This window comes from Myzus persicae, unplaced genomic scaffold (genome assembly GCF_001856785.1).
Source record: "Myzus persicae strain clone G006 unplaced genomic scaffold, MPER_G0061.0, whole genome shotgun sequence".
Classification (NCBI taxonomy): Eukaryota; Metazoa; Arthropoda; class Insecta; order Hemiptera; family Aphididae; genus Myzus; species Myzus persicae.
Genome location: NW_019100991.1, coordinates 421,142 through 434,912, shown reverse-complemented (window position 1 = coordinate 434,912; position 13,771 = coordinate 421,142). Strand labels below are relative to the sequence as shown.

Sequence of the window (13,771 nt, the reverse complement as noted above, 5' to 3'; positions counted from 1 at the left end):
GTTAAAATAATTTAAAGTAATATAAATAAGTAATTATTTACAGAATAAAATAGAACTTGGGCGTTGGTGAAGATCTATCAAAAATTGTTTAATTATAAAAGTATTGGTCAAAGTCCTCTATATTTTAACTAAATTTATTGTGATGATAATGCTTGATATTTTCAGACTGATCATCATTTATTGTTCTTTATTATGTATTGAATCTCTTTATAATAATATTTTAATATTTAAAATATTGTTTCATGTTATTGATGTTAAATGTCTATTATTTTGAAAGAATTGCAGCTAATATTTTACCCATAAGACTTGAAATGTGCTATAATTTAAATATTACTAATAGTTATAACCTAGTTTAGTACTGTTTTCCTGTAGTCTGTTTGCCAAAGCCTTATTATTAAATTAATTAAGTGTATATTTTTAATCATTACTTAATATTAGTAAATTGGTGCGTGCAATATAACATCTGATATAAATTCTATAAGATTGTGTATTAGACTATAGCTGATCAACTATTACACTTGTTATTCTATAATTTTTTAACACTGAATAGTGAATACTATGCATTATTCCTATAATTTTATTTTTTATGTCCATTTGTTTTGTTGGTCAGTATTGTATCAAGGAAATTAAGTTAGTAAAAACATAAATCATTAAAATTTTAAAAACCTACATGTTAATTGTAAAGTACAATCACAAGTAGGCTTAATACAAATTGTCCTAGTCATTAAATATTAATAGATGAATTCTATAAGGTCTTTGTATTGTTTACTATTGTTACTCATTATTTAATATTAGCATTTAATTACACTATATGTGTAAGTTGTTTTTTGTTAAGTACATGGAAATATTTACTCGTAATCTAAACTAAATATTATGTTGATTTTACTTCTTAAAAATTAAATACTTTAAAGTTTAAGAAAAAGTAGCTAGTTCTGATTATTTATACGTTTATAATTTTTGCTTAGGAATTTATCACTTAATAATTAACCTTTGTGAGTAATATTTATGTTTTTTTTTATTTATGAGTGTTTTTTTATACTAATTCATCATAATGTTGTGTTTTCATAAGTGTAACTAATCTCAACTATAATAATCCTAAATTCAATTCTTATCAATATTTATTTTAGAAGTACATCTAAATTTTGGGCCATCATTTCATAAAAATGTTTCCATAGTTGGATTAAATTTATCATAGCTACTTAAATTGCCTGTTCAACTATTGAATCTCAATTGCTTTAGTTTATTACCATCTAGTTTATTGTAATTATGATAGTAAATTTGTAGCGTTGGTGTTTTTACTTGCTACATTTACAATTTTTATTGATATTGTATCATAATGATAAAATTATCTATGCCCATGGCAAGCTATGCATTAAGATGTTATACTAAATTATTATAAGATAAAATTACAGTTATTGAACTTATTACATATTTTTATTATTGTATATTAAAATAAAACAAAGGCTGTGAGTCAGAGTAATTTCAAAGTTTTCCTTATATTTAACATGTATTAATTAATATATGACTGATTTTTTTTGTCCTTTAATTTACCTAGATTAAAACAGTATTTTGTAAATTATAATTTACTCTCTCAAAAATTTTTAAATGTTTGTGGTTTTGTGTGTAAAATAAATTTTGTTTGGATTTGCTATTGTTTTTATGAGTTGAAACTTAAAATGTATGTCTATTGTTTTCTAATAACAAATAAATAATCAACTAGGAGTGTCCAACAAATTTATATCTACATTTAATATTTGCTTATTGGTGATCAAGAACTCAATATGTATTATTTTTATAGATTGTACAGACCTTTTTAAAGGGCTATGGTTATTTTAGAAAAATGTGCCATGTACCATTACTACTGTACCATACCAGGGTTGTATACTTATATGTGCCATACCAAAATATTGTCCAGTATAATACATTTACTAACTTACATTAACTATTTATAATTATCTACCACATAACATCATTCAACATTCCACAGTCTAATATTATAACTAATTATTATAAATTTTAAATTTATAGCATTGGCTACCAAGAAAAATTGTAGAAAATAATAAATGTCATGGAGGTTTACAAAGTTTAACAGTTACCAAATATTTTGACATAATCCTAAAATTAAATTCAGATAACTATGTATTTATCATTGTGTTTGGTTAAAACATGAAATGTTAAAATTACATGGGTTTCGGATTTTAAAGTTTAACCCTATCATATTTACAAAGCTATAATTATCGCTATGAAATTTTTCCGTTTTTATATTACGCATATTACAAGAGTTTTCTAATAACATTTTTTATGGTGAGTGGATCTTAAATTTTTCCTTGTAGAGCAATGAATAAATTGACTTTACCATGATGTATTTATGTATAGTTTTTTTTTTTTTGTAATCATCACTTTTTGAAGCCATCAAAAGCTTCAATTTTCAACTTCTAAATTTTTTCTGATAGGAATTAAATCTAATTTGTACTTGTGGAGGGGAAGGATAATTAATAAATAATTGGAAAAATCTGAAATTATTACTTATAACGATTAACAATTGTTTGACAAGATCGATTTTATTGTTTTCTTGTAATTCAAAAATGAATTATGGTAGGTACTTGAAATTTTCACTAAATATTGTACATAATAATAACAATATAATAATACTCCCAAAATAAAATGGGTAGTTATAGTACCTATACTGTATACAGTATAGTTTTCATAAAAGTTTCCCGTAATTTGTTAATGCCGGAATTAAGAATTAAAGGTTGAGAGTAAATCTACAGTAATTTTTAATGAGCAATGAGAGTTTTAAATTAGAATTTTGATAAAATTCATAAATATTATCTACATTTTCAAATAATTTTGTAATTGAACATTTTTTTTTATATTTTTACCAGAAATATACAATCTATATCCACTATTAAGCACAATAAATATATGTGAGATTAGGGTAACAAAACATTATGGAGTAACGTGAATAAGAAGCCACCCATCAGTAGCACTTAGCTTGTTTATTGCGTAATTACTAATTACTATTAATTATAACTTAGAATTAAGTTAGATGATCCCTACACCATTTCCTTTTTAGCCTGTGGCGTGGATTTCCAGGAAGTGACGGAATATGTAATCCTTTTATTAAAAGATTTTCATGGTTTACTAATTTGTTATAAAATCGTTGATAGAAAATAGCAGCTTCTTCTTTAGCTATTTTTATACCTAGGTCTTTGTGGAGGGTCATGTTGGAGACGAAGGGTGGTGCATTTGTGATTTTATGGAGGGTGATATTTTGGAAATGTCATGAGTAGGTATAGGTAAATTATTTACAGTTTGTTAGGGCAAAGTCCGTGTCTTAGGGTGAAAGTTGTGTGAATGGATTTTTTGTTGTTCAATTTAATTTTCCATTTGGCATACCATTCTGAGAGTAGATTTAAGTGGAATTGTAAATTTCTTGAGGCAATTAATGGATCATTATGCACTGACAATATGATTTTATCATCAGCATAATCAGCAACAATAGTATTTTGTGTAGAAGGGTAATTGAAAATTTAAAAACAATTTTATTTTCATACTTTATAACTTTATAAGGTTCGAACATTTTATACGCTACTTACCTACCTAGTAGCTTACTAAAAAAAGGTATTTGAAATTTTGAATTTATTTAGTTTTTTTTGTTTAAGGTCTTGATAAAAATGTTTAGGCTTAGTCAAAAAACTTGAGCAAATTATACGATATCCCATACTTGCTGTTATTTTATCAATTAAAAAAAATTTAAGATACATGACCATGATTTTGTTTTATTTGTGGTTAAGTTTAAATTTAAAAAAAAAAAATTAAAAATCACAAAAGCTCAATATTTATCTAAATAATATATTATAATATACATTTATAGATAGGTATATTGAAGTTATTCAACACTACCTGCACAATTACATTTTCTAAATATATTAATTATATGCATTCATTTGAAGCTATTGCCTATTTGATATCCACCATATAGGAATCGCGGAAAAGAAGTCCCGACAAAAAAGCTGCCACACTAGGAAAAAGTAAATCAACTAAAAAAGTCTGAAGTAATAAATACAATAATACCTGAATAATTATTATAATAATGCAATTTAAAATATAATATTTTAATCACAACTGTTTCTTATGTTATGACTTACAGCTAAGCTTAAGTTTTTTATTTTTGTCCTAGAAATAAGATTTCCATTCCCTTGATGCACATGATCATTATGCACAGAAATAAAAGTTGGGTGGTTACATCTAAATCAGTTTTTAAAAAACACAGACACTTCATAGAGCTATTTTTTTAGCACCTCCAACGAATAAAATTAGAGCATTCTTTGTTGAAATTGAACATCCCATATACGCAACTTGGGGGTATTTTTTCTTAGAATTAATTGATTCCATTTTTAAATTCAAACTTACTTTTGAACTGTAAAAAATATAAAATTCTAAAACAAACGCTCACTCGTACTTGTATTTGTTACTTATTTCCTACATCATAATATTGAATTTTGATAGATATTATGCGGTATAGATAATAAATATATATTATAATATAGGTACCTAAATGTACAAGCAATTTATACATTTCACACTAAAATACAAAGTACAACTGTAGAACTGTACTAGAAAAAGTATTTCAGTAAATTTTTCACTTAACTTTTTTTCCTAGTATAGGATTTTTTTACCCGGACTTATTTTCGATTACCCCGTATACCTGGTACCTACCATGAATGACGAACTCGTCACACGCCGTTTGAAAGTCGGTATTGACTTAAAAGTTATACCTAATACTTAACGGCTAACAATAATAGAATATGAATGTATGATATACCATATACCTACATAAATATTAAATACCTATATAGCCATATAGGTACTATTATAATAATTAATTATATACCTATTTATAGTATTTAACTCGATGTTGTTGGAACAAAATGATGGGCTATTGGAGGCTCGTTTTGTAAATAGTTTGTGATGAATAAATAAGTGGGTTTCTTATATAGGAATATGGAAGATACCGAGATGTATACCCTTACATGCGAACGAACTCAACATTTGTTAGAGATAGACCGTGATGAAATTTTATTTATAAATTTGAGTTTAGAGTACCTATATAGGTATGCAGAACAAATATATTTGAAATATTAGGATAATTATTATATGAGGTAAATGAAGAGTACTGCCTACCTATGCCCATTGGCCATTACTCAGTTCCAGGATTTGGAAGGAACAAGTTCTTCAATTTAAAGAAAAAATAATGACATTTTTGTTCCTTTCGAGTTTGAAATTATTTAGATATTATTATTTAAATTAAAAACAATTTTCTCAAGGAGTTTATTGCCAATTAGTGATCGTTTCAAGTATCGAAGTTAATCGTATAATAATATTAATTTATACTGTTTGAAAAATAATAAATATACCTAGATGAATACAAGAAAATATTCAATATTAAATATTCTGAAACTAAATAGTAAATTATAAATGTACTTTTAGGCATGCATAAGTATAATTAAAAAGTTAAATAGGTACCTATATAAGTACCTACCTAAATACATGGAAAAAAAATTAATGATAAAATAAGAATTTTTATTTTATTTGGAACTCAAAAAGAAACTTGTTCATTTTCCAAAGGAACGACTAAGGAACGAATTCTTTTTTTTCAAGGAACATGGAATGAAGAGAATTTCTTTTCTTTAAAAAAGAACGAGGAACGAAACGAATCCTTTTTTATAAGGGACTTGCTAACTAAGTAACTATAGTTGCTTATGTACCCACCTAGCAACTATGGCGCAACTAAGTGGGTACTGGGTGCAAAAGGGTCTTTAGCACCCCTTGTTTTAATATGTCTAACTATTATTATTATAATGACATACTATCAGTGTAACGTTTTTAAAATATGAAATATTATAGCCCCCCACGTCTTGGAGGTCTAGTTTATGCTACCTAGTACAAAACTAGGCGATCTCACAAATCTGCGTCGGACAGTCGGTTGCTTTAGAATACAATTTTTTCCCGGATTGTGACGAGACTACGAGATGATTAGGACGATGACGATGACGCCCCTCATATTTACGGCACCTGGGGCCACAGCACCCTGCCCGGCTGCCCCTCCTAAATACGACATAGTAAGTAATAATTATTAATTATTAAATATGAGTACAACTGTACAAGTATTATATATTAATACATTATTGCTTAATGAGTATTGTATACGATCCTAAAATATAAAATTATATTCGAAATCAATAACAGCCGCGTGAGTTGGTAAATCGAACAGTGTGTCTGTACTCTGTGTACTGCGTAAATATTCGTATATTATACACTTGAAACATTAATGTTGTCGACAGTGGTGATAAAAACAAATGATAACGGAATGCAGACCATCAAAAAAATGTGTGTTATTCTTTTGAAATAACAAAGTTTGACAATTACCGACAACTGTATAGGACTTTAATATTTAAGACGAATTTAAAAAAACTTATAATGTTGTCATTAAATCAAGATAACGTGAAAAACCTTTTCAATAAAGAATTTGATTTCGTCAGCTCCGTCTTAAATCAAGTGAAACTGCCGGAGCGAGTAGAAGACTCCGGTAAATTATTTTATAAACATGTGCATCTTCTTAGTGACAAAATACTATCATATTTAATATTATATTCAAAAAACGTATAATTATCGAGAAATATTAGTAAGATCCGTTTTTGATCTTGAGTTCTCGAAATAAATAACAGTTTTTATTTTGTGAATGTGATGTGACTAACTCATAATATGAGCTGATTAAGCTATGTCATCCATCTTATGATTGATTGTACTTTTATAACTTTGTAAATCACTTATAATATGCTAATTTATTCCTATGTATTCTTTTTCAGATTCAGAAGTGAGCGATAGTAATGAAAAAGTCAGAAGTAAGCTTTACTTAGTTTTCTTTATTTATATATTAAGTATGTTATTGACTGATGATTTTGTTTAGAGCCAATACATGCAAGTGATGAAATAAACAGAGCCCAAAGTTTAGATGAATTACACACAAGACTTGCTGCAATAAGAGGTAAGGAATATAAATGCAGATTTTTAGCTTTTTATGTCATTTAATTTTGCTATCGTTTTATGAAAAACATATTTCACATTTATGATGTTTTAAAAAATATTATTTATTTGACTTAAAATGCAAGATAGCAAAGATACCTATTGAGTGCTACTTCCAGTCACAAGCTGTTAAATATGTGCGACCCAAACCATATAATTTATTGCTTTTGATCAATTATGCTCCCTCCTTTAATAATATTTTAGTTACTTGTAATAATAATTGGATACTCGTTCAAAAATAATGTAGCATTAAATTTAAATATGGATATTTTTAAATAGTTTTTGTCTTGAAATATTTTGTATAGCTGGTATCTAAATTATATTTACTTCATCACTTTATAATAACTATCCTGCCACTTCAACGGCAGAAATATTGTTTGTTAGGGTCTTAAATGTGTACTGATAAATGTTAAGTGATAGTTAGTGGCAGAAATAATAACTCAAGTCAAGTGAACAATGGTATTAATGTTATGGTTTTATGAATGAAATATCATTTAAATAGTATTGTAGGTAATTAAAATAAATATTAACTTTTTTCTCACTTTTATTTAGAAAAGAAATATACTTACCGAGGAAAAATAATCAAAAATAAACTTCAAAATAAGATTAAGAGAAAAAAAAAGATACATGAAAAAACTAAGGGTGAAAAAAAATCAAATGACAGTGTTGAAAAAACGAATGAAAAACCTCCTAAAGTAAATGGTACTAACAGCAAGGCTAAATTAGTATTCAATCGGATAAATTTCTTAGGAGAACAAACTGAAATAGCTGCACCTCCAACTAGCACAAATGCAAAGGTGGCTTTAGATGAAATTAAAACAAAACAACAAATGTATAATGAACTGGAGAAGTCTGGGGAAACTGATAAAGCCAAAGAGTTAAGAGAACGCGATGCTTGGAATAATGTCTTGGCCAAAGCTGAAGGGGTAAAAGTTAAAGACAATGTGGAATTGTTAAAAAAGACCATTGCCAGAAAAGAAAGACAGAAAAAGGTGAGTAAAACAAAATGGGAGGAAAGAACAAATACTCTAGAGAAGACCAAGAAAGAAAAGCAAGATAAACGTACAAATAATTTATTGAAAAAGAAACAAGAAAAAAAGGAAAAAACAAAAAAGAAAGCTATAAAAAAAGGCCGTTTTGTGCCAGGTATAAATTAGTAAAAAAAATGTTTAAGTATGTAAAAAAATTGGTGATCTTATTAGAAATTATAAAATTATCAATATTATTTCACGTTTTAATTTTTTTTGTTTTAATACAATATGTAATATACTGTATTAATTGTTCATAATATAGAAATATATTAGATAATGACTAAATGTAAAAAATTATCAAGGTAGCTCATGTGTTCACTCATCCATTGAACTGGCGTTTCATGAGGTATGCATATGCCATGAGTAAAAACTTTAGCTGAAAACAAATAATATTTTTCAATATTAAAACAAGTTTTTCAATTCTGTAGACAAACTTACGGTTATCTACTGATGGATAATTCAGTTTTATCAGTTCTCCCAAAGTTATATGATTTCCATCATCTGAAACTGGCTTAACTAGTGTTTGTGTCATAACTGATGACCCTGATCGATAAAAATGTACAGGTATGTGTTTAAAATAACTGCCTTCAGATGGTTCCATTAGTTTTTTATTCTCTGACCAAAACTGATCAAATTTATCTAAAATGTAATATTTTATTATTTTAAAAAATAAATATAGGTATTTAAAAAAAAACCACCATTAAGTAGTCCAGTCCATAATTGATTGTGTTGATGTCGCTGCATAGTAGAAAATACTTGACTTTTGTGTTTTAGCATATCAGCTTCTTTCATTGAAGACATGAAATTTGATTCTACAGATTCTCTGTAAAAAAAAAATTATTATTTTTTTTATAAGATACAGTTAATATTAATTATTTTACCGGCATGAGCATCGAAGTAGTTGATCTTCGGGAAAATTATCAAAGTGAACAGTTATTTGCCATGGTAAATCAACTTGTTTATCATCAATTGTAAAGAGATCATATAGAACACCAATGGGATTATTCCTATATAAATTAAGAAATATTTATTACAATATTTTTGCAGTTGATTTTAATAATTGTTAACAAATTAAGACTAAATGCTACAAAAATGTATACTTCTAATGTAAAACTATTATTGTGATGGATTCGTATTGTAGACAACATCAACTGTACAATATACAATATATATATTATTTCTATTAGGTTTATGAGTTATGACACTGACAAACACGAGAAAAAGAAAAAGAGTTGTATTAGAAAACTACCTACTAGTTGAAACAAAATTTTTTCAGATGAAACAATTAGGAATAATAATGTAATATCAAAAGTATAATGAGTCGACCAAGACAGTAACGATTTGGTTCTTAAAAATATGCATCATAATATATTAGTTTTTAGATTTAATAATAATATTTCACAACAGTTAAATTATTATAAAAAAAAATATATAATTCATTAATGCCAATGTATTAGATATGATATATTTCAAAGTTATGAATTATGACAATTATATATTGGATCTTGATGATAATGAAACATGTAAAATGCGTTTTCATGAAGCAAAAACAATTAACTAAAAAAATCACATAGGACTTATTTCATAAACGATTTAGAGGTAATATATTGGAGAATTTTTTTACGGTGGAGATAGCTCATAGGAGGTATTTTATAAATGATTCATTGAAGGTAACATATTATAAGAGAATTTGTTGATTATTTTCTTCTAAATCCAGGAATACCAAAACCGTAAAATCATAATTCTTAAGAAAATTAAATATCTTTACTTCCATTAGTATTTACATAATGACTTACCATTTTAATGGAATATTCTTATATTCCAACCACATTTCCATTTCTTGTTTTTCAGGATCCACATGCTTCACAAAATGTTTTTTTACCTTAGGAAATATAATTCAGATTTCAAAAAATTTCAAAATTACCTGTATGAGCTAATAGAATTAATAGTATTTCAAGATAGTGCCTATTGAGCATTTGTAGCTTTCCGTAAACAGTACTAGCCTTGTTATTAAGCTAGCAAAGAGAATGTCTCAAGCCAAGATAGTTTAATAGGATAGGGTTCTATTTTTGAGCTATTAGCTTCCTCATCACTGAACTGGCTTATAATTCCTAGCACCATGAAAACCACTCTAACATATGTTAAGTCATATTAACTAGAAATAATATCTTCTCATCGTACCTTTAAATACTAGATTAGTACAGACTGGGCTTCAGTAAATTTAACAGACACCTAAAATTATGTTCAGTCTGTTTGTAACTGTACGATACTTATTTGAATGTACTTAAAATAATAATTATAACAATTACAGAAGTAGTGAGCTGATTTACCACATCTCGGACAATTTTAAACAAATTAATTTAAAAATGAGTTAAGATTTTGTACAGAAATAGACAATATATTGTCTACAATTTGTTTTAAGACTTCTGGAAAGAATCAAAAAATAATCTTTTTCAAGTACCTATAACCTGTGTAAAATTGTAAATCAATTAATATAACTAGGTTTATTTGTAATTACTAATTACACTAAGGCACCACGGTTCTTCGCCACCAAAAGAAAAAGTACACATCATCGTATGACTACCACGGTCCAATAATCAGACAATAGCATCCAGTAGATACAACTGGTATTATTATAATATGAATTATATTCATATTGATCAAAAACTTACTTTATCACAGACCAATGGAAAGTAACTCATTCTAGGTACCATCAAGTAAAATGGCTCTGGATTTTGTATACCATGAATTTCTTGTTCATCTAATTGAAAGCATACAGGTAACTTCCCATTCCATAAATAGTGAAGAATTTCCGTATCGTTTGCCATTGGAAACGAAACGGTTTTAATGAACCATTCAACAAAAATTTTAATTAAGACTTCTATTCCGCGGAGCTAATATCGGTAATTAATTAGTACCTATGTTTACACTTCATAATTTTCTAGATCTAGACACTAGTAACTACTCTAGTACTATTTTAATTCGTCGAGACCCTAAAATTAAGAACTGAGAATATCAGTATAATGGTATATACTGTAACAATACGTCCAACGTTGAGTACAGGTGCAATATCAGCGAGTTATCTATACGACGTCTTACCTCCTTATCATTTTTTCGAACAACAACAACTGCCGTCTGATCTCCCACAAAAAAAATCATAGATAATAAAGAATAATATCTAGGTATGCAAAAAATAAGTGTGGGTTAAGATAGTAAATAGTAAATACTTTAGAGTTGATTCTCATTTTCTCAATGCAGTCTAACGAATTTCTATCCACAATCAAATTTTTAAAATACTTAGACCAATTATTTAAGGCTATTTTTATACCACGTAATATTATCTGCACGATTTTACAGTTCATCGATATTGACTTATAAGTTATAAGTTATAACCAAAACCAATAACATATGATATAATAGTTTTACACTCTTACGACTTACCTTTATACATTTTGGGTACATAGATGATATATTTATAACATATTATGCGATAATTTACAGTCAAAACTTAGTTCAATCTTCCTACAAAAGTTTCAAATTTCTACAAATTACGTACAAATCACGAAAACATGAAAATTATTTTAAATCAGAAATTCATTGAAAATTTTCTTTTCATATTTTAAAAATCATGAAAATGTAATACAATAAGACTCTTGATGTCTTGTTACAATAGTAATTGAAAAATATTTCAAATACATAGCTACGATTATTTTTTATATGAGCATTTAAAGTTCAAATGTTGACAACATTTCTCAAATTGAAAAATGATTTTGTGGTTAAAAATGTACTAAATGTTCAACATGTATATAGCTTAGAATTGAAAATTTAAAGCAAGTTTCTAAGCAAGTAGTTAGTTCTGTTACCTAAAAGTCTAAACATAAAAATCAGAATAGTAATAAACATAATACCTATTGTGCAATCAGCAGCCACTTTTCACTCTCCCGAATTTATCTTGGATCCACGATTTAAAGAATGTCTATATACAAGTACATACTCGAGGAATAAAATTATAAATATAAATTTATTCTGTGGTACATAATATTATATAATTTTTTAACATGTACATTTTGTTTTTGGAATTAAAAATACAAGTCCCACCTGCAGTGTCGGCTTGTGGGTTTTTAATATAGTAATTGGAATACCTTTAATAAACGATGAGGAGAGTAAAAATAAATTATAATGCCGGTGAGCGACGGCGACGTCCAAAACAATTTGGATGTTAAAATCTTGATTTTTTTTTTAAATTGTTGTGTAACACTTGTATTTAGTGTTCTTATATCTGTACCTAAACATTTAATTTGTACATATTTTATTGTAATAAATATTTAAAAAAATCTTCTACCTAAGTATAGGTACTATATTATAGGACGTGTCAGTAAATTTTTTTTACCTATAACGAAAAAAAGTGCACACTATACCACGGCTCTGCTGTACAGTAGGCGCATGTATTGTCGAGTAGGTATATATAGGTACTATATAATTATTCGTTGTAACTTATAATGGATGTTTATACTTTAATTCAATAATGATAAACCATTTCATACGAAAAACCATTCTGAGCGGCAACATTAAGTCGTTCTAGTATATTGTTGTATAAATAATAAAATTTGATAATTCAAAAAAATTAATACAACGAAAATATCTCATTGCTATAAATAGAGTAACTTTATGGTGAACTTTTTTTTCTAAGATAGAACAATTTGTGAGAAATCTTCAATTCAATTGATAGCAAAATGTTTTTTTTTCATATTATTAAAATTGGTGAGTTTAAAACGTTGTTTGAATTAAATACATTTATCTATTTAAGTATCTATATGACTATATATGTATAGAAGAATCATGCGCATAACGTGTAAGTAAGTCTTGTTCATAAATGTAATTATACAATTATAGTTCGCTTCTAAAATAAATTGGTCAGCCTTGGTCTGAATAATAGATTATTATGACAACTCTTGCTGACGGAGTGATGCTCAAATAATATATATATAGGGTGATTTTTTAAGGTTCTTCAGCCCTATATTTTACTTTTAACAATACATTTATTCAAATTTTGATTTTAAAAATTGATAAGAACATGTCTAAAGGCCATATATTTTCAAATGTCCTGATATTTTTTATACTACTTAAGAAGTGTTAATTATATATGGGAGTGATATCTTGATACATCCCCCGTAGAGCATTTTTCTTTAAAATAACAATTAAATTCTTGTGATAAGCACTATATTGGCTATAAAATATTTTAAGATATTAAAATAAAAAGAATGGACATAGTGGACAACGGTTAACCATTGCTTATTATCACAGTTAAAAGATAAAACTAATATTAACTTACAACTTACTACATCTGATATCATTTGTAACCACCTAAAACTTATACCGCCTAGCTGGCTCTTATTATTATAAGCAAGTAATAAATTAAAACTGTTTATACTATCAATAATTATTAATTTTGTAAATTACACAATAATAAGAACTGAGATTTTAATGGCCTAAAATCTCCCCAAAATGCACTGAGTAAAATGCTTTTATGCCCTTAATAAAATGTATTTATGCCCTAAAAATTCTGAATAATGCATTAAAAAATGCACTTTATTTTTTTTTTAAATAATTTCGTTACAAATTCAAATATAAATTTGGTACTTATGTATAAA

At 26.8% G+C, this 13,771-nt stretch overlaps 2 protein-coding genes across 2 annotated transcripts; one reads left to right on the top strand and one right to left on the bottom strand.

Moving 5' to 3' along the window:
* The first annotated feature begins 6,362 nt into the window (after window positions 1–6,362).
* On the top strand, window positions 6,363–8,314 carry LOC111027180 (surfeit locus protein 6 homolog). Its single transcript, XM_022305423.1, has 4 exons — window positions 6,363–6,592; window positions 6,873–6,908; window positions 6,974–7,051; window positions 7,642–8,314. The coding sequence occupies exons 1-4, from the start codon at window positions 6,484–6,486 to the stop codon at window positions 8,244–8,246; spliced, it is 828 nt and encodes a 275-aa protein (XP_022161115.1). The 5' UTR covers window positions 6,363–6,483; the 3' UTR covers window positions 8,247–8,314.
* A 22-nt stretch (window positions 8,315–8,336) lies between these two features.
* On the bottom strand, window positions 8,337–11,214 carry LOC111027181 (autophagy protein 5). Its single transcript, XM_022305424.1, has 6 exons — window positions 10,793–11,214; window positions 9,917–10,002; window positions 9,002–9,127; window positions 8,819–8,943; window positions 8,559–8,759; window positions 8,337–8,496 (listed from the first exon to the last, which is right to left on the bottom strand). The coding sequence occupies exons 1-6, from the start codon at window positions 10,946–10,948 to the stop codon at window positions 8,390–8,392; spliced, it is 801 nt and encodes a 266-aa protein (XP_022161116.1). The 5' UTR covers window positions 10,949–11,214; the 3' UTR covers window positions 8,337–8,389.
* Window positions 11,215–13,771: the final 2,557 nt, after the last annotated feature.